The 21864-nt window shown below is 37.0% G+C and overlaps 1 protein-coding gene across 4 annotated transcripts in view; it reads right to left on the minus strand.

Annotated features, from left to right (window-relative positions):
- Positions 1 to 21864, minus strand: part of LOC126752533 (neural cell adhesion molecule 1-A) — a 196555-nt gene that overhangs the window by 138504 nt on the left and 36187 nt on the right. For all 4 annotated transcript variants that reach the window (XM_050463417.1, XM_050463416.1, XM_050463415.1 and 1 more), the window contains exon 2: positions 12621 to 13094. In XM_050463417.1, coding sequence (XP_050319374.1) covers positions 12621 to 12804 — 184 coding nt within the window. In that variant the 5' untranslated portion in view covers positions 12805 to 13094. The remainder of the gene's footprint in view (positions 1 to 12620; positions 13095 to 21864) is intronic.

The following is a 21864-nucleotide window of genomic DNA, read 5'->3' on the forward strand; positions in this document are numbered from 1 at the left end:
TTTGAAAGGTATTATAAAGATTAAGTGGATGAAGTATCGAATATTTACATACTCATATATCAATTTTCTAAATTGATATAGCTAATCATGCAAATTAAGGACATAATTCAATGTGATGAGAATTAAATCGTAGTGATCTAAAGCTCTCGATTTGCACGCCGGTATAAGTTATTGTTTGCGGTTTCCTGGACGATACCATGGAGATAACAGTGGCATTTCTTTATACCATACCACCGGCGAAATCACTAATCAATGATAAAATATAGGTTAGATTAAAAGTCGATCTTGTGACAAAACACATTAAATATCTCACTTGGATAACTGAGAACGCCGGGTCGTTGTGATACATAAAAGTACTAAGTATGATAAATGCACACTTAAACAGACGAAGCGCTTTGAATATGTCATAAATTTTTTGAGGCTACTATTGTAAACTTCAACTGTTTCCCATGTTTCGCCGAAAGTATGAACGAGAGGTCTCTACCCCTGTCTGGCAACAGCTGGAGTTTTCCTCCATGAAAGTGCCAGAACGTTTGAGCCATACCGCATGTACATATGTCTACTAGATACGTTCAGTAAGAGCTCTTGGGACTGCTACAAGATGAAACTTGCTAAGAGAAAGTTGCCTTGTGAATCTCCGGCATTCTACTAGGACTGCCACAGGGCCTGCTAGAAGGTTATCACAACAGGAGCTAGTTGTTGAGAAACGCAAGCTAAGCTCACGCAAAATTCATAGATTCAGCAATAGAACTCAAGGGACAACGGAAACACATCTCGTCTCGAAAAATTAAAATATAAAAGACATTAATAATATATTTCTAGGTATCATTGAGTTATCATCACAAGGGTTACTTGATATCATAATACTCTTATTTGGTACACATTAGAGTATTGAAGCTTAAGTTTTTGCCTTAAGCAAAAGATCTAATGTAAAAGGTAAAAAAAAATCATGCAAGTCTTCGTTTGCAATCTTCAGTGTGTGCAATTTCAGCGAGACGCTTTTCTTGGCGGTTAAATGGACTCATATTGTTATTTAAAAACAAAACAGATATCGATTCCATTTCCACACCTCTCGGAATCACTTTGCATAAAAACTATATCTAATATAAATTCTTGGCCAGAAATAGTTTGATAAATTCAATCTTTAATTGGTATCATCAAAAGATAAGCAACTCCTGCTTTTCGGGCATTAACTTTACTTAAACCGAAGCCATTCTTCCACTGATATCTTTTGGTTACTTGCCATCGCAGCTGTAGTGCATGTGTTTGATTATTTCTGTAATCTGGGGTCAGAAATAAAAGCCGTCGTTGGGAAGTATCTTGTATGTTATAAGTCTAAATATCATGTAAAACTTTCAAAAATTATTTTCATGAATAGAAAGGGAAGGAAGAAAGAAATACTTAATAACTTTTTTGAAAAGAAAGGGAAGGACATATAACATGATGTCCATGAATCTAAAATGATAAAAGCAAGTTTTTATTATCTGAAAAAATTAATACTCTAAAATTATTCTCATGTACGGCGTGTTCGATTCGATTAATAAGTTTCGAGCTTCCAAATTTTTAAGTGAAAGATAGGAGTATTTCCTTATATTCTATAACGATTGTCAACATACAGCAATAGCTCATACTCAAGACAGTCATCTAAGGCGGTTGCAGAACCGTTTTGGGCTAAAAAGAATTTAAAATTGCCGATAGATAACTCCGATATGATTGTACTGCTAACTCAAGATAATCTCAAATCTGCATTGAATGCAGATACAACAAGAGTATGTATAATGTATTAGTAGTATTTACTTTAGGTACAATTGTGCGATTTCTAGCAAAACATATACATATACTTTATATACATTCATATATACGAAAATGTTACAGTCTATCTTTTTGAATTGCACCTTTGGTCAGAGATTTGTCTGTACACGTGCGACTATAGAATCGTGATTTAAAATGCCCTTATGGCCAAATGCCAAACAACCCGTTACGCCAGCAGCTACAAATTACAGAACAAGCCCCGGGCTCAAAGTATTTCTTATTCATAATGTGAGAAGGAGAAACAAAATAATGGTAAAGAGCAATTTTGCATAAATCATGTGCTGACTCGCGTCTTGACTGGTCACCGAAGAAGAAAAGAGAAGAAGAGCAATTTTTCTGTTGTAAACTAAGTGCAGCATTTATGTACAATAGCAACAAAGTTATCACAAAAGAGTCAGAAATACGAATATCAACACTTTGCAACAAAATTTTACACAAATTTAAGATTTTTATTAAGAAATGAAAATTGGAACTAAAAAACCTTAAGATATCGAAGTACATATGCCTCAACAAAGAATCGTGAGAAAACGAGGAGACTTCAAGATCAAACCGACACTTTTGTTATACATATGTTAAAGTTATTGGATCGAACTGGTCTAAATTTGAAAGGCAAACGAATATTTTTGGTCCGAGTAACAAAGAAGGCCTATGGCACTATAGTTGTTATAGCCTAGGGAAATTATTAAATACATATGGAGAGATTCCCAAATAGACACTACTTCGCTACTCTTAAGTCCGTAAAATACTAAATAGAAGTTTTGTTAACCTTTCATCTCTTAGCAAACCTCGGGTTCACCTGTGCGCCAGGTTCATCAGAAAGTTTGAAAACTTCCAATGATAATTGAAACCTTAGTGAAAAAGTTGGCATAAGTTTTTTTATCGCTTTGGTTACTTCATGGGTATTAATTCTTTAAAATTCAAATTTATCAGGCTCGGACGCATTAAGGTTTATTTGAGAAAGATAACCTTCTTCTTCTTAATTGGCGTAGACACCGCTTACGCGATTATAGCCGAGTTAACAACCGCGCGCCAGTCGTTTCTTCTTTTCGCTACGTGGCGCCAATTGGATATTTCAAGCGAAGCCAGGTCCTTCTCCACTTGGTCCTTCCAACGGAGTGGAGGTCTTCCTCTTCCTCTGCTTCCCCCGGCGGGTATTGCGTCGAATACTTTCCGAGCTGGAGTGTTTTCATCCATCCTGCGTAGCGCTGTCTTTTAATTCGCTGAACAATGTCAATGTCGTCATATATCTCATACAGCTCATCGTTCCATCGAATGCGATATTCGCCGTGGCCAACGCGCAAAGGACCATAAATCTTTCGCAGAACCTTTCTCTGGAAAACTCGTAACGTCAACTCATCAGTTGTTGTCATCGTCCAAGCCTCTGCACCATATAGCAGGACGGGAATTATGAGTGACTTATAGAGTTTGGTTTTTGTTCGTCGAGAGTGGACTTTACTTCTCAATTGCCTATTCAGTCCGAAGTAGTATCCTGCGTTGGATTTCCAAGCTGACATTGTTGGTGGTGTTTACACTGGTTCCCAAATATACGAAACTATCTACAACTTCAAAGTTATGACTGTCAACAGTGACGTGAGTGCCAAGTCGCGAGTGCGACGACTGTTTGTTTGATGACAGGAGATATTTCGTCTTGCCCTCGTTCACTACCACACCCATTTGCTTTGCTTCCTTGCCCAGTCTGGAGAAAGCAGAACTAACAGCGAGGGTGTTGAGGCCAATGATATCAATATCTTCGGCATAGCTGTACACTCTTATAAAAGATTGTACCTGTTCGATTAAACTCTGCAGCTCTGCGCACGATAGGGAGTCGCCTTGTCTAAAACCTCAAACGGCTCGGAGAGGTCATTCCCGATTCTGACGGAGCTTTTGGTGTTGCTCAACGTCAGCTTACACAGCCGTATTAGTTTTGCGGGGATACCAAATTCAGACGTCGCGGCATAAAGGCAGCTCCTTTTCGTGTTGTCGAAAGCAGCTTTGAAATCGACGAAGAGGTGGTGTGTGTCGATTCTTCTTTCACGGGTAGATAACCATGAACACAATTCTCTTCAGGTCACTGCATTGAAGGTACAATATTGATAATATGATCTTTTTTGCAGCTGCAATATGCTTAGGTCTAATCCACAAAGAAGGTTTAAGTTTTGCTCCTTACATAGCTATGATAAACGCGTAATAACTTAAACATTTTATGAAATTTTGAAACAGCGTTTTATGTTGTAGCGAAGTGTAATCACAGTGTTTTCCTGATTACAGCGCAAGCCGCCGACAACAATACGAAAGGGTACACAATGGAGCTCGAAAAGTAAAATAAGGGGGACACAGTGCTGACACTTGCACAACAATATGTGTGCACAGCAAACACATCCATACATTAATAAATAGGAGGCCAAGAACGTCGCTGTTGAGAAAATATGCAAAAACAGTAAGTAGAAGATGAAGATGTAAAATTCATTGTTGTTTCTTACACAGGCACTTTCATCACTATAAAGCAATAAAAAAGCAAAGAAGGCTTAACACAAGAAAGCTTTAAAGGTCTGTACAGAAATTAAAAGCGAAGACTATGCTAGTGCGTTAGACAAAAGCGAAAGAAAACTGGATTCTCTACCTTTAAATATACACATTTTACAAAGAAGGTGTAATTGAGGGAAAAATGATAAGTACACTAGAGAAACGTCTTTAAAGACGAGAGTGAAAATGCTTAAAATAAAGAACTTAATAATAGTAACTTTTGCTGTTGATTCGGTAAAGCTTCTTATACTCATTTGCTGCTTTATTTTATTGAATGAATGGTCTTTTAACAGATGTACTAAACGGGAAAAGAATCACTTTCCTGTCCTAACACTACTTAACTAACAAACACACAAACCAAAAAAATATCATTACCTCTCTCAACATAATATTTTCTTAGATCGACAGGCTTATACGAGCGCTTCTATTTTAACCTTTATGAAAAATACGTTTTCTGGAGATCTGTAAAGTAAACCTCCATAGCGACCAATTCCTATTTAAGGATGATGGGAGAGCACTCCTTATTATGCCAAATGAAATCGCATTATCTCAAAATCGGGGTTGACTCGAGCCAAAAATACGGCTTAATAGAACCATGTAACCGTTTTGCTCTTGACCAAGTAGTTGATATGCCATAGGTAACACCTTGCGTGTCCCAAAATGCGAACGCTATCTCGTTTCGGATAGCTAGAACAGTCTTCGCGTTCTGCGGAGTAAGCTCGCCGGAAAAATCCGATGTTTCGAGTGTTCTTTCTTTGATCTATACCAGTGGAACCAACATCGATGGTCACCAAATAATGCAGAAACTTCTTCAGAATGTTTCCTTAAGGACATGAGTATAAGGTATTTGAGAGGCCTAGGTTTTGAAGACAAGGCTCGAGATAGAGTATGAAACGAACTGAAACCTGTGTTCCAAAACCACCGCATATATTATTTTATAGTCATTAATTTTCGGAGGACTGTGCTACATTCAATTCAATACTTCTTATAATGGAGTGGTTAAATCGAATATAAAGCGGTTTATCAAGATTCCGTTGCTGTCGGGTCTCTACATTTAAAGTTCCTAATAGATCTTACTTACTATTCTATTCTCTGTGGAATATGTAAGGCTCATCTAAGTGATTATTTGGATATGGAGCCCGTGGCTGGCTAATGAGAAACTTCCAACCCATACATAAATTCAAACAAGAGAAAAATCTCCAATAAAAAAGCTTCTAAAAAATTCTTCAACAAACTAATAGCGGTTTTTTAGACATGTGGTTCTCAATGAATACTTTTTTCGGAGTTGGTAGTTGACAGCTGTTACTTGATTTATACCCAACTTGCCGTTATTGGTGCTGTGAACCAGAGAATCGAAGAGACCCGAATGAGTACATCTTCGCTCTCTACAATTGCAGCTCTACTCATTCACTTTATTGAAGATTTAGCAGAAGGATTTTGGTTTGCGGACTTACAATACCCAACTCGCACAAGAATTGAAGCCGAAGAACCAACGAGCTCGTTGCACTTCGGTGAATGGTCCCTCTCAAAACAAGATAGTCACCGTTTGCGAGTTTCAAAAAGTGGTCCAAATTGGGCGTCTCAGCTGGATTTTATTCGAGCCGAACAGTCATTTGTGCAAAACCATTTTTAAAATATAATGGAAAGCTCTTAAATTTATAATAAAGCTAAATTCTTGGTCTTAACATTAAATTATATGCGTTTTATTTCTTCTTAAAAACCAAATGTCTAAACAAACACACTGCTTCAGCTCGTCTCACACGATACACAACACAAATATGAGGAAAATTTCAATGTAACATATGCCAAAATGCCGTTATAAAAATCAATCAATATATTTATTACAAGAAATATGACTTCGGTTCATATTAGCTATTTGCTTTCTATGCATATTTAAGAACTCAATTCACGATAACCGTTTGTATGCGATAAGAAAATTAAACTTTGACAAATAAATCTTTCAGAAATCAATTTAAATATCCGCCACACCTCCACACCTCCCTACTGCACAACATATTGAGGCCAAGATTGCCATCAGAATCCGTCGAATCTCAAATTCCAGCCACTTTAGTGAAGACTGACTGTTGTTTATAGCCATTCTTGCAGCAGCCTAACTGCTTCTTTTAACCGCCTTTTCTCTTCGCGTCTGCCTTTTCTCTTCTACCTCTTCATCCGACGGCCGCCACCCTCACATTACTGCATGATTTTTATGTGACCGTAAATATCTTGTCTGAATTTATATGCAACTCACAAGTCACGACGTTCGGATGTGTCATTTAGTGCTGTCGTATTCACTCATACGAGCTTGTACGAGCATACCAACATATGTAGGTATGAGCACATACTCATGGAATTGTCCGCATTAATCAAAGCAAATGCGCGTGCTAGCCATTGCTGCCGGGTCCTCTGCCATTTGCTTGCGTGGCGTGCGGCAATGTTGCGTTTGGGGGCAAGATGCGAGTATGTCTGTGCTCGCAAGCGCGCAATAGTCATGTTCACTGCCATGTTATGTGATAATTCTGGTATTTTTCAAGTGTTGAAATATTCATTACTTATAAGCGCAAACATTTATGTATGATATATAAATATATATATATTATTATATATGCTATATTTATGTTGGTGCAGGTGCGCTCACAGGCATATGTCTTTCGGCATAAAGTTTTTATGGATGCTGGCGCTCAAAAGCGCTTTAAATTCTTTAAATGAAAAAAGAAAACTTGGATGTAAACGTGCGCATAGCTAAATGCATTTATGCTATGCTTATGTACATATGTACTTGCATATATGCATACTCAAGTATATATATATTTATACGCACACAATCATACACACATATGTATGTATATTTTAAAAGATTTATCACAAATAAATACGCGCAGCGCATTGAGGCAGGAAGCACGGAAATCCAATGCGCCACTCGAGTGCCCACAAAGCTATGCGCTCAACTCCCAACCAGAAGTATCTACATAAGTGCATATTTGAATGTGACATGCCGCATACACATACATACCTATGTATATACTTACAAATATAAAATATGCTCCATACATATATGCATGTGTGAGTGTGTGCCTTTAGGCTGTCTGGCGCTTAACAAAAGTTCATTCTTGACATTTTCACTTAGTTATGTAAATATGTAAGTATGCATGAACTTATACCTGTGTTTCCACTTGTGTATATTTAAATACATATGTACACATTTACCTACTTCACATGATACTTAAGCGTACATATGGTTATAACTGTATATACAGTAAGGTGGATAATCCTCAAAATATGGGGGAGCGACTTATTCATTTGTTTTGATTGCATTTGCAAAATCTATTATATTATATTATACATATATACATTTGTTTTTGTTATATAAAGTGGAAATTATTTTAGATAAATTTTGTGCGGGATTTTCGTTTAAAATTCTGTTTAATTTTTGCGCTTAAATGAAGAGAGATATACGGAAAATTCATTGACCTCATATAGCCTCAAATTACAAAATTTAATTTAAGTTTATTGATTTTTGAATTTCCTCTAGCGTAGTTGTATATACAAATATTTGAATATTTACTTTTATAAGAGAAGAAACTTTAATTAAATTTATTACTAAATATTTTTGGTGTGTAAATATCTTTTGGTTAAGCGTTCTTATAAACGAAGAAATGTACATCTAATAAAATGAAAAGTGTATATGAAACTAAGATTTACTTTGAAGACAGCTCTACTCATTAGAGAAATTTATAGCAACCCGTACGTAGATTTAAAATTTGCAAAACCATCGTCCCGCCACACAGACGAGACAAACACAATTCCAAGACGGCTTGAGAACAACTTCCTAGGCACCGATGTACTACCGGCTGAGCTGTTTAAAGCTGGCGGCGAGGAGCTGGAAAGACGCATGTTCCAGCTGCTAAGCATGATATGGGTGAAAGAATATATATCCACAAGAAGGAAATCCTGCAGTCTGCGCTAATTATCGCGGGATCAGGCTTCTTAACACTGCATATACAGGGTTTGTTCGGAAAGTAATAGGACTGAGTCGATTTAAAAAACTTTATTGAACCAATCGTTACAATTCTTTAAAAACTTTCAAAATAGGCTCCTTCTGCTTCGATGCAGCGCGCCAGCGCAATTTCCAAGCATTGAAGGCGTCACGGAAGGCATTCTCCGGAATAGCCTTGAGATCCGAGGTGCATGCTGCTTGGATTTCCTCTTTCATCTCAAAATGCTTGCATTTCTGGTCTTTTCAGGCATGGAAACAAAAAAAGTCCGAGGGGCTACATCTGGGCTGTAGAGCGGCTTCGGAAGCCTTGGGATGCCGCCCTTGATTAGGTAGCTGTTTACAAGAAAGACGGTGTGAGCCGGGGCGTTGTCGTGGTGTAACTTCCAAACGGCTGCGATGTCTTGTCGGACCCGATTGACCCTTCCTTTGAGTCTCTTGAGAACTTCCATGTAAAACTTGGCGTTGAAGGTTTGTCCAGGAGGAACAAATTCATAGTGGACAAAGCCTTTGCCTTCAAAAAAGACAATGAGCATTGGTTTCACTTTGGATTTGCTCATTCATCAGCGACCTCTTTCCGGCCAACCGAAAAGGCCTGGTGTCACCGAAATACAACACTTCTGGCTAAATCAATATCTGGGTAAACCTGCTTGATCATATCAAACGTCTCTGTCGCAGATTTACCGAGTTTTACACAGAATTTAATCGCGTACCTCTGCTCTGCAGACGAGAGGTAAACCCTCTAGTTCATTTTCTTCAATAAAATGCTGGAAAAATTGATATGTGCCGCTAATATGGACCGCAATGGGACTGTCTACTCTAAAATTACAATACTACGGAGGTACACAGATATTCAAAATGTAGGTCTTAACTACAGATTCCAGCCTAGAAAAAAAACGAAATTAGTTGGTCTTGTGGTGGACGAGAGCAATATAAAGTACATAGATGCCACATAGAAAGATTCTCCGCGCCTTGGGAACTACGCAACTGCGGGCAGCTATAAATTTTAAAAAGTTAAGATCTTTGAATATCTCGGAACCAGCATAAATTGCACCAATAATCTAAGCCAACAACCAATAATGAAGTCCAGAAAGGCAATTGAGAAGCAGATTTCTCTCTCCACGAACAAAAACTACTCTCTATAAGACTCTCATTATTCCTACGGTGTAGAAACATGAGCGATGACGAACCGAGATAAGAAAGCACTTGAAACATTCGAAAGAACTGTTCTCCGCAAAGCCCTTGAAGCCGTCCGTATGAGCAATGAATATCGAAGAAAATGGACGAGCTGTATGGTGACATGGACATACTTAAGCACAAATTCAACAAACGCGTTGATCAGGTTATGTCTTTCGCATGGAAGATGATGTTCCAGCGAAAAGCCTCTCCGATTCGAGACCCATAGGTGGACAACGGTTGCAATGGCGATGAATAAACCCTTTTATTTTAGCTATCTCGAAATAAAATATGTACGTCTTAAATGAGATACATTATCAGGCCTCCAAGTCTAAATTAAACACATTTTTATTGACAATCGCCATTTTCAATGCGACAACCTAGGATAGTTTAATCAAAAAAATAAAAAGGAAAACGTGTACCAAGCCTTAGAAAAAAAATCTGAATTTTTCTCTTGCCTGGATGGACGTATAGATGGACCTGAATTTTGACAGGCAGTTAAGAAACCTTTGTCTTAAGTTTTACTTTGATCTAATGATCAAAATTACCAACAAAAAACATTAAAACATAAGCCTTGTAATTATCATCTCTACCATTCAGTCTGTATATAAAATAAATAGTCTTGACACGACATTAGTTTTTTGTGTTGTCCAAATGATAAAACAGCACTTATTATTTAGAATCGCTCTTCCTACAAACTGTGTATCCACTTTTTCCAAATATTAAATTTTTTTTTTCAAAACAATCGTGATTTACGGTAAGCATTCATAATTTTTTAAATAAAAAAATATTCATTATTCTCGAAAAGCTAACTTTGTTCCCATATAACATATTTCATATAAGTTTTTGATTTCTCGCGAAGAAATATGGGGTAATTTCGGCAAAAAAATAACCGCTAGATGCAGCTTAGAGTTTGCTATGTAAAACACTCAAAATTATGATTTATATTTACGATTAACATTTATGAAAAGAAAGTCAAGAATGAGTTAACAATATATTGGTTTTATGCCTAGACCCCTCATCAGTGCCTTCTAGTAAAACTACCTACAATGTACATTACCAAATTTTCGAATATTTCTTGCCACAAAGATAAGCGAACATTTGTAACAATTAGTCGAGTAAATTATATGCTAATTGTATGAAGTGCTTCAAGTGAAACTTCGACGTTGTTAAGTTGCAATTCGAACCGGCTGTGTTCATTTTAAATTAAATATTCCACGCAACTTTGCCCATTCAATCGCACACTTTGCGTGGAAATCGCCGCCAAAGCAATACTTAAATTTAATATCAGCACGAATTTGTGTACTTATCGTCGCTATGACACCTTGGCCGGTCATGATAGTGCGCAGCAATGCCACACGCAATCTGCCATTTCCCTTAATCCTGCGCATTTACGTGCGCACACAGACAGCAGGTTGTGGAGGCCAGCCGGAATGGCAGCCAGCCGGTACACGGTTAGCCATTAATGGCCATTCAGACCTACAGTAGCACAGCGTGTAACCGGCTTCCCACCTGACAACGCAACGCATCACGCACCATCGACTAACTAATGCTAATGGATGTTGAGCGCACTGGCGTTGGGCAAACTTTTCGCCGAAGAAAAAACGAGTGAAAAACTTTACGAAATACTTATAAAAAATGACGAGCGCCATAAAAGAAATGAAAGGAGTAAAGATGAAATTTTTAATAGTGCGCTCGAATATGCGTGGACTTATTGGTATATACAGTCGAACTTCCATAACTCGAATCACTATTATCCCAAAAAAAACTTCGACTTAGGGAGACTTCGAGTTATAGAAAATTTTTTTTTTTTAAAGAAACTCAATTGCTACTTTAGAGTATATTAAATGATGAATATGTATTTGTTGTTTAAAACACACATTACAGAAAACTGTAATAAGTTACAGTGAAGTGAAGTATTCAGAAATTAGTGACTGAAAATTTTCTTTTTTTTTTGTATTTTCAGTAAAAAATGACTCTAATTTGTTTAAAGCCGTATAGTGCTCATCAGTTGTAGTGTCATTTGTTTGCAAATATAAACTCAATGTTCGGAAAGCATTTGAGGGCTGGTGAATAGTTTCTTCTACCGATCCCTCGCCGTCACTCTCCGTTCCGCTTAATATTGGATCATCTAATTCAGGGCAGTAATTCTCAACAATATCAGCATCTGTAGGAAAGCCAGTTGTGCAAAGGTCATTATCTACTGCAATATAATCCTGAAGAGTAGCACTGCAAGTTATTTTGTTTGCTTTTAACCATGCTTCGTAATCAGCTTCAATTACATTTCGATATTCATCAGTAGTACTTAAAAACTCAGAGGTATGTCATCTTCCTTTACCCATTCAGAGTATTGACCAAATCCAGCTTTTTTGAAGCAATTCGCTATGGTTTGATTTTTGACGTCAATATCCCAAGCTTTTGTTACATGATTGATGCAATCCGTAACTGTAATATCTTGTTTTTCGTTTGCCTCTATACGCTTTAGTGCTTCTTTTACTATTCTGGTACGATAAAAAACTTTCAAGTTTTGAATTACTCCCTGATCCAGCGGCTGTAATTTAGAGGTCATATTCGGTGGAAAAAATGCCAGTTCAATGGCTTTCAGTTTGCTTTGTACGTCTTTAGAATGTGCTGGGCAATTTTCAATAAACAATAAAATTTTTCGGCCAGTACTTTGAAAGCGCTTATCCAAATTTAGAACCCATTCTTCAAAAATTTGGCCAGTCATCCAGGCCTTGGAGTTATAGGCCAGGATACTGCGAGTTGTAGAATGAGAGAAAAGCACATTACTTCGAGTTATAGAAGTCATAATTATGTATTTTCGTTCGAGTTATGGAGAACTTCGAGTTATGGAAGTTCGAGTTACGGAAGGAAATTTATATGTTAATTACTCTCTTAATGCTACTGCCAACCCATTTAGTTCGAGTTAGAGAAAATTCGAGTTAAAGAAGTTCGAGTTATGGAAGTTCGACTGTATATATATACCATACATACATATATGCTTATAACTACTCGTATATAGCTACATATGACTGTATATAACCGTAAATACCAATACATTTTCTCGAATGGGCAAAAAACATTAAATTGAATCAGAAAATTGTTTTAAACTTACCGTGCGCATCTTTGTTGGTTAACGAGCCGCCAGTCAGGCCACCAATGCCACCGCTGCCGCCGCCAATTCCGGCTGCATGCAGCATCAGACTGTTGGACGAATGCAAGCGTGCTGCCACAAATGTCGCGCGCAACGTCACCAATGTGAACGCAATAAAAATTTTCCACATTGTTAACATTATCATTACACTTTGATGACAGTTTTTTCCACTGGCCACAGTAATGAATCCAACCACAACAACAACAGCCGCGTTGAGCTCAAGACCAATAGGCTGTCGGTTAGCGTGACAAGGAGTGCGATAAGGCGCGTTGCAGTCAGCTCCAGCTAGCGTAGACTCACTCAACTTAATCGAGATGTAAGCGTAGTTTCGTTTTCACTCTTCACGATAATTATTTTTTATGGCATTCGGTAGTTTTGTTGTTAATCTTTTGAATGTCCTTTTTTATTTCGATGATCGAAGCTGTCGTCTAAGTTCTGTAAAAAAAACGAAGACGAGAGTTTGTTCGTTTAGTTCAGTTAATTATCGATATAATTTAATTTCATAATTAGTTTTAATTAATTGTAAAGCAACTTTAAGGACTCCCTCTCAATTAAACTGTAAAGCCTTAACGAGAAAAACAAATTCTCATGAGAAAACAAGCATGTAGTGTGAGGTGATTTAGGACCATTGTTCGTCAAATGTAGTGGAGTCTATATCAACAATCTATTTTTAAAAGAATCCAAGCTGTAGAGACTTGAGAAGTTTTAATGAGTTATGTAATCGTTCTTTAAGTAGAGATACCTTTTCATAGCCTTTTTTGACAAATCACGCTTGAGTCGTGTCAAGCTGTCATGTTATTTTTGTTCAGTATTGTTTGGCATTTTATCATGGAAAGTCTTACGCCTTAACAACGTTTACAAATCGTTCAACTTCATTACGAAAATTCACGTTTTGCAAAGAATGTGTTTCGTGCGCTTCACTCAACTTATGGTCAACATAATCGACTTACTGAGCGTACTATTCGCAACACCATCCAATCCACAACCCATCTTGAGACTCAGCACTCATTAGTGGATAATATTCGACCGAAAAGACCAAGACCAGCATGCAGTGAAGCAAATATAGCAACCGTAGCTGAGAGTGTACACGAAGATCGTGGAAAGTCGCTTCGGCGCCGTTCGCAGCAACTTGGATTGACTTATGGAACGACTTGGCGCATTTTACGTCGAGATCTTAAATTGAAAGCGTACAAAATACAGCTTGTTTCAAGAAGGTACGACGTTTTCGAGTCAAATTTTGTTCAGCGATGAAGCTCATTTCTAATTCAATGGTCCGGTCGATTGGCCACCAAGATCGTGTGATATATTTTTCCTGTGGGGATATGTAAAGTATAAAGTCTATGCGGATAATCCCGCTTCGATTCAGGCCTTGGAGCGAAACATTACGAGTGTCATTCGCCAGTTACCAGTCGAAATGCTCGAACGAGTCGTCGAAAATTGAACTCAACGGAAATGTAACCGTGGTCAACATTTGTCAGAGATAATCTTAAAAAAATAAATGCCAAAGAATGCTTTTTCGAATGATAATAAACATTCCCTCATAAATTTCTGTGTTTTTTCTTTAAACAAGTATGTAGAGAACTTCGAAATGGATGACTATTTAGAAGCAATGGATTGACTTCACACGGTAGCGACAACACGAGGAGTTTTCGAGGTTGTGAGCCCCTTACAAGCCGGGAAATACAAAAATTCGACAATTATATTATATTCATTTATTTCTAGATTACATTTGATTAGCACATATCCACAAAGTAAAACACATACAAAATAGTTGTCGTGGTAACGCTTATCGTTTTGAGTACCCCTTCGAAAAGTGGAATATATTAACAATCGGCACACCATGCACCTTCAAGTTCCCTACAGTTACACTTCAATGCAACGGGTTGACTTAAGTACTTTATATATCCGTGCGAAAGTTTTTTCTCTAGGGATGAATAAATCGGGAAACTAGTTTGAATAAGATAAAGTCTAAATTGCGTGCTCTCTAATTTCTTTAATTTATGGTTGTGAGGGATACCAGAGAAACAAAAATTGGGTTACATATGGTGGCAGTCCCGGGCCACTTCCATGAAAAACAGTATTACTCTACTCTAATAACACTAGTTTGCAGTCATTTTGCGACTATGAATTTGGAGGCCGTGTCTTGCTAATTTTGGGTGCTAAAACCGAAAATAATAGTAAAAATTCCCTAACGTAAGATTTTTTGGGTTACAGTCAAGGGGTGTAGTGGTCAAACCACCACCATTTACTTTAACTGACTCTTTGAACTCAAATTCCTAATCCAGATACCCCACAAACCTCTTACCAGATCAGTCGGAAATGTCTTCTTCAGATTTATTTAGTAGTGTGATTATTGATTATAATCGGCCCGAAAACATTATTAGGGAATGTACAATCTTTGGCGAAACAAAACCCAGTTTTGTTGATTTGTAATTATGTGGAATAAAGGGAATTGCAATTGAATTGCAATTGAATTGAAGAATATGGTTTGAGACAGAAAACTGGTTTGAGGAACGTTTTTCTATAAATGCGATAGGTAGAAACCTATTCCTTATGGTCCTTTGCGCATTGGCCACGGCGAATATCGCATCCGATGGAACGATGAGCTGTACGAGATATATGACGACATTGACATAGTTCAGCGAATTAAAAGACAGCGGCTACGCTGGCTAGGTCAAGTTGTCCGCCGGGGGAGAGGAAGAGGAAGATCTCCACTCCGTTGGAAGGCCCAAGTGGAGAAGGACCTGGCTTCGCTTGGAATATCCAATTGGCGCCACGCAGCGAAAAGAAGAAACGACTGGCGCGCTGTTGTTAACTCGGCTATAATCGCGTAAGCGGTGTCTACGCCAATTTAGAAGAAGAAGAAGAAGAAACCTATTCCAAAAGAGCTTGTTACCAACGAAAACGTAAATAGAGTGATTCTAAATAACCGTAAAATGAAGATGGTGGAGTTAGCTAAAACTTTAAAGTCGAAGATATTATTTGAGTATGCGAAAACTCTGTGAAACACAGTGCGTGTGACAAGCAAACAATCGATCGATTGTCCGTGTCGTAAGTCAACGAAAGCGTTTGCAGAATGGCTTTCTACGAAACTGACCAGAAGGAAATCGTCGTGGCTGGGGTTTTTTAAAAACCAAATTTCAATCGCACTACAAAACTGATAACGAAAAGTTGAAAGATCTCTCACATATTTAATCGATTTCGCAAAAATCTATACGTTAACTGAATTAGACGAAGTGAAATGGCCACTCAAATTCGGTTCTAAAATTATTCTAAGAACTGTACCGAAAAGAAACTGCACACTTTCAACTCAAGATTTCTCATGAAGTAGCCGCTTGATCACATTGCGTTAAGTACCGTTAGAAAGCATGATCAGTTCTGCTTCTATGTATTGTTTTTTCTTTCTCCGTCATTTGTGATATCGTTTTCGCGATGGTTCGAATCAAAGAGCACATGCGTAGTCAAATTGTGCACAATTACTGCACTGAAAAAAGGATTTCATACAGAAAGCCAGCAAAAAAGTTTAAAGTCAGTGTAAATGGTGTAAAAAATATTATAATAAAGTTCAATGAAATCTCATCTGTTAAAGATGTATCAAAAAGTTGGCGAAAAAAAGGCCCTAGTGATCCAAATCTTGAAGTAAAGGTGTTGGCTTTAATAAACCAAAACAATTCAATGTCTGTGCGCGATTTGACAATAAAAAGCTAAAACCAGTGCTACTTGGATTCAAAGAGTGAAGCAAAGAAATAATTTAAAAACTTATAAAAAGAAAAAGATTCCCCAAAAAAAGTCAACGACAAATAAAAATAGGGAAAACAAGGCTACGGAAGTTGTACGAACGTTTGCTAAAAGATTCAGTTGAGTGCGTTATAATGGACGATGAAACATACGTAAAAATGGACTCAAGAACATTACCAGGTCCCCAATTCCATACAAAACCAAAAGATGGTACTGTCGACTGGTCAATGACAACAATTGAAATAGAAAAATTTGGCGCGAAAATACTCATCTGGCAGGCTATTTGCTCTTGCGGCCTTAAGACCACTCAATTTTTTACAAAAAGTACTATATCGGCGGAAAATTATAAGAAGAAGTGTCTAAACCGTCGCCTAATACCATTTTATGAAAAACACATTGTCTCAACATTGTTTTGGCCCGATTTAGCCACAGTGCTCTACGCTCTTTCCACTTTGGCTTTGTTGAAGGATAACAATGTCCATTTTGTTAAAACCGCGGAGAACCCTCCAAACGCTCCCGAACTTCGCCCGATAGAGAAGTATTGGGCAATTGTCAAACGGAACTTGAAAAAAGATCATCGAGTTGCCAAAAACGTCGACGAATTAAAAAAAATGGCTAAAGGGAAGTCGAGCCGTTATAAAAGAAGGTGTGCAGAGTTTAATGAAGGGAATTAAAAGAAAAATTGGGCAAAAATTAAGAGAATAATTTTTATACCCTGAGCAGGGCATATTAAGTTTGCCACGAAGTTTGTAACACCCAGAAGGAAGCATCTGAGACCCTATAAATTATATTTGTAAATGATCAGTATGTTGAGCTGAGTCGATTTAGCCATTTCCGTCTGACCGTATATATACGAACTAGTCCCTCAGTTTTTAAGAAATTTTTGAAATTTTGCAAACGTCATTTTCTCTTCAAGAAGCTGCTCATTTGTCGGAACTGCCGATATCGGACCACTATAACATATAGCTGCCATACAAACTGAACGATCGGAATCTGGTGTTGGTATGGACAACATTTGCATTTGACAAGATATATTCACGAAATTCGGTATAGATTATTTTCTAAGGCAACAATGTAATATTGGAAGAAATTGTTCAGATCGGCTCTCTATAGCATATAGCTGCCATACAAACTGATCAAATGCTAGCATTGGAGACTTTTTCAGTTAACGAGATATATTCAAAGAACTAGTCAAATATTTTCCTTTGGATGAAAACCACTTGCCGGTTACATCTTTAGATTTACTTAAACACATAGTTAATAAAAGAAATGCACCTGTGAAAGATATATTAGCCTCGGTGCAGCCGAAGTTAACGTTTTTTCTTGTTTTTTACTAGTTTTAATTAAAACTGGATAAAAACTCTTCTATTTGTTATTAAAAAAAGTTACAAGCAAAAATTAATAGAATCCGTTACGTTACAAATAAAACATTGTGTGCAGTTTCTTTTCGGTACATTTCTTATGTAAGTACTTTCTACTGGTCACAACATTGGAAGTATAATTCATTTCCGTGTATTCGAACTTAAGTTCCCTTTACCGAAGCCTTCACATATACAAAATATTGCTTTTAAAAACTTGATTAGTTTGTATGGCCGCTATATGCTATAGTAATTCGATCTAAACTATTTTTCGGAGATTTCACCATTACCTTTGGCAAAAACCCATACAAAATTTCGTAAGCATATCTCCTCAACTGAAAGAGATTTAAATACAACCACTTGATTCAGGTCGTTCAGTGTGTACAACAGCTATATGTATGCTATTGGAGTACAATATCGGTAGTACCGACAAATCATCAGCTTTTTTTCAGAGACGTGACACAATATTTCAGAACGATATCTCAAAACTAAGCGACAAGTTCGCCTATATAAACACAGAGTAAGAGACTGACGGAAGTAGCTAAATCAGTTCAGTTCGTTAAGGTGATACATTTCATAAACATATATTTTATATGGTCTCCAAAGTTTACTTATGGGCGTTATAAACTTCATTTCAAACTTCAGGGTATAAATATTAGATTTTAAATCGCTTTTTAAGTGTACGGTTCGGGTACTCGCATAAAAACCAATATTGGTCAATTTATATTATAATCGCCTTTTTTTCCAAATATCCCTCTACTATAGTTATTACAAATTTTAATAAAACTTATATTACGAAATTAATATATACATATAATACATAATTATAACTATATACACAAAGCCGTATCTTCCCCATAACTATACATACCATATATATGTATGTATATAAGCCTCTTTACACAGAGCAACTTATCAGTGTTCATAAATAATTTATGAAAAGTATTTCGCTGAAAAAGAGCTTTACCCAAAATTTCTGCAAAGCAAACGTTTAACAAAGTAACGAAAAATAAACACAAAAGAAGATGACCCAGAAAATGCTATGGCGAAAATAAAGTGGAGAAATTCCTGAAAAAAAGTCTTATCGAAATTATGTTAACGCAGTTCAAAGGTTCCCTTGTAACGATGTAGGAAAAAATTAATTTTACTTGCACACAAAAAAACGCCAGTGAATTGAAAGTATAGCGTTAAACTTCTATGCCTTTTTTCAATTCATCTATTTCCACACTTTTTTCCTTGTCAGCCCATAATAATGATGCCATAATTGTGGTGGGAATAGCCGCAACGTAACTACTACAACACACACATACACAAACATATACTATACTATACCCACTCATTACGTTGAAAAGAAGAAAATACAACAAAGTCTTAGCTGAGCTGATAAGCGTTCAAACAACGGCAAACAAGCGATTGAAAAGAAAAGTAAGTTTACAACAAAAAAATATTCAGCGCATAAATAGAATAGAAGCTAGCGAAAAAAGCTCAGTTGCAGACGTGGGAAGCAAAGTGGGAGCAGATAAGTAAGTCGAGTAGAGTGCGAGATGAAAAAGGAAAGTTTAAGTCTCATTTTTCCCTTTAAGTAAAACTAATCCCAAAGAAGTTGTGCCAGCAACATATTTGTATGTATGTATATGTACATGTGTGAGTGTGTGAAAAACTTCAGTTGCTTTTAAGCTGATCTCCACTGTCAACGCAAGCTATTTCAACTCACCTTAATGGTTCGTAGTTAAACGGACAAGCAGTGAATTACGTGAAATGTACGTTTTACTTATGCTCTCCGAGGATCTACATATTTTCCGTGCGACAAGTCTCACTAAACGCTTTGCACGTATACTCACGAGTAAACTCGTATAGATATCTCTTTTAACTAATGCGCATTCAGGTCCTACATGTTGACCAGCAATATAAGACATATCTAGTTAAATACTACAAGAGTTTAAGGAGTCGGCAGCGTTAGGTGGTGGTGGTTCTATCCAACCTTATTTAAATCGTTCTAAACTGGTACCAATATTAACACCAATAACCTAGAAATCCAACGCAGAATAACTCTTGCCAACAGGTGCTACTTCGGACTGAGAAGTAAAGTTCTCTCTTGACGAACAAAGACCGAACTCTACCTCTAACTACTACCTCTAAGTTACTCTTTATTCCCATTATGCTATGTGGTGGACGACAACATCTGATGAGTCGACGTCCAAGTTTCCGAGAGGAGGGTTCTGCGGAAGATTTATGGTCCTTTCTGCATTGGCCAAGGCGAATACCGCATTTGATGAAACGATGAGCTGTATGAAATATATAACGACATTTACATCATCAGCGAATTAAGAGACGCTGGCTATGTAATTTCGTCCGTATGGATGAAAGTATTCGAAGTCGTACCGGCCGAGGAAAGCAGAGGAAGAGAAAGACCTCCACTCCATTGGGGAGATCAGGTGATCTGGCTACATCTGGTATGTCGAATTGGCGTCAAACAGCGAAAAGTAAGAACGACTGGCGTGCTGTTTTAAACACGGCTATAACCGCGTAAGCTGTGTCTACGCAAGTGAAGAAGAAGAAACTAGTTTTTGCTCAATATTTAATTCCTGGGCATTAGAAATAGTCCTTATCTGTCAGTCTGACTCGACGATTTTTATTATTTTAGCGATTTATTTTGTATTTGTTAGGAATATAAACAATTTTCAGATTTTCACCCATCGAGCTTGTGTTTTCGCCTAGGGAAGTATGGCGCATTTAACCCTTGCTGGTGCTCATTCTTGACCCCTGTTCAAATAGTACCAAGTCAAGCAATCACAAAACTGTCAAATACATTTTGTACGAAATTTTTTCTTTCAAAAATCATGTAGCATGAACTTTTTCCGCTTACAGATTGCTAAAGCCATCTACAGAAAAAATAATGACTTCTTCTACTAGACCTAACATTAGAGAAATGAAATTTGGTAAAAGGTCTAGGACTAATATATAAATTATCCACTTAATTTCACTAAAGTATCATACATATTGACCAACATTAACGGTAGAAGCTATATTGGGAGGAAGGCTCAGGTTGAATGCATTAACTTTTTTCATTATTCAAATATACTCGAGAATAATTTTATGAAAACAACTTACGCACTGTCTGGCATAAAATCTGCTAGAATAACGAAACACGATCTATGAATTTCATTCAGATAACTCACATATTGACCATTTTGTAGAGTATGAAGTCAACTAAAAGTTTTAAAACTTGTATGTTGAGTATATGTCGTGTGTTACACTCAATTTCACGGTGTTATCAGATAAATTTTGTATCCGAATTTCAAAAATATATCTCACTTCGGGCTTAAAAAGTTATGAACCGATATCGACATTTTTAGACTAAAGATGCCATATCTAAAATGCACTATTTTTGCAAAGACTTATTTCGATCATTATTTCTTGAACATTTTCAAGGTAATTCAATTGCGTGACCACTAAGGAATATCCCGAAATATATCGTAAATATCGTAAGAGCAGTCGACGACTATCAGACTCTAAACCTCATGAACTTCAATAACTTTCAATGAAGTACATAGTGCTATGCCGATTGAAATTTAGGGAGCGACATCACATCAAGTTAATCTCCTCCTATGAGGTCTCACACTACTCTATCGCCGATTATAGTTACATAATTATCCCCACCATAAGACCTAACAATTTTATATTCCGGGCTATCACGAGTTACCGCAATTTTTGCAAAATTTATTAGTCTCAAAATTTATCAATCAAGCAAGAGCAAGCGCTACTACCCCTCCGGATATTATCATTGCCCCACTCACTGTCACTCTTGATTCACACAATAGTTATGAGTATTTAACTTTTTCTTTTAGCTAGAACTTCGTTATTACATGTGGCGACTTCGTTGTAAAAAAGCGAACTGTAGACACACCCATGCTCTCAAATACAATATGTAATTTTCTTAAAGCAGGATATATTCCCCGAATAATTTGTAGGAATTATTAAACCCATTCTTTGTCAGGTTCTTAATATTGAATCATTCCGATTGATACTGAAACCTTACAACCTTAGAAGACAAGCGGGCTGTAAAAGCAACAGTTGGTTAAACGAGAACTTTCTTGTGTAAACATATG

Source organism: Bactrocera neohumeralis, chromosome 3, assembly GCF_024586455.1.
Source record: "Bactrocera neohumeralis isolate Rockhampton chromosome 3, APGP_CSIRO_Bneo_wtdbg2-racon-allhic-juicebox.fasta_v2, whole genome shotgun sequence".
Taxonomy (NCBI): Eukaryota; Metazoa; Arthropoda; class Insecta; order Diptera; family Tephritidae; genus Bactrocera; species Bactrocera neohumeralis.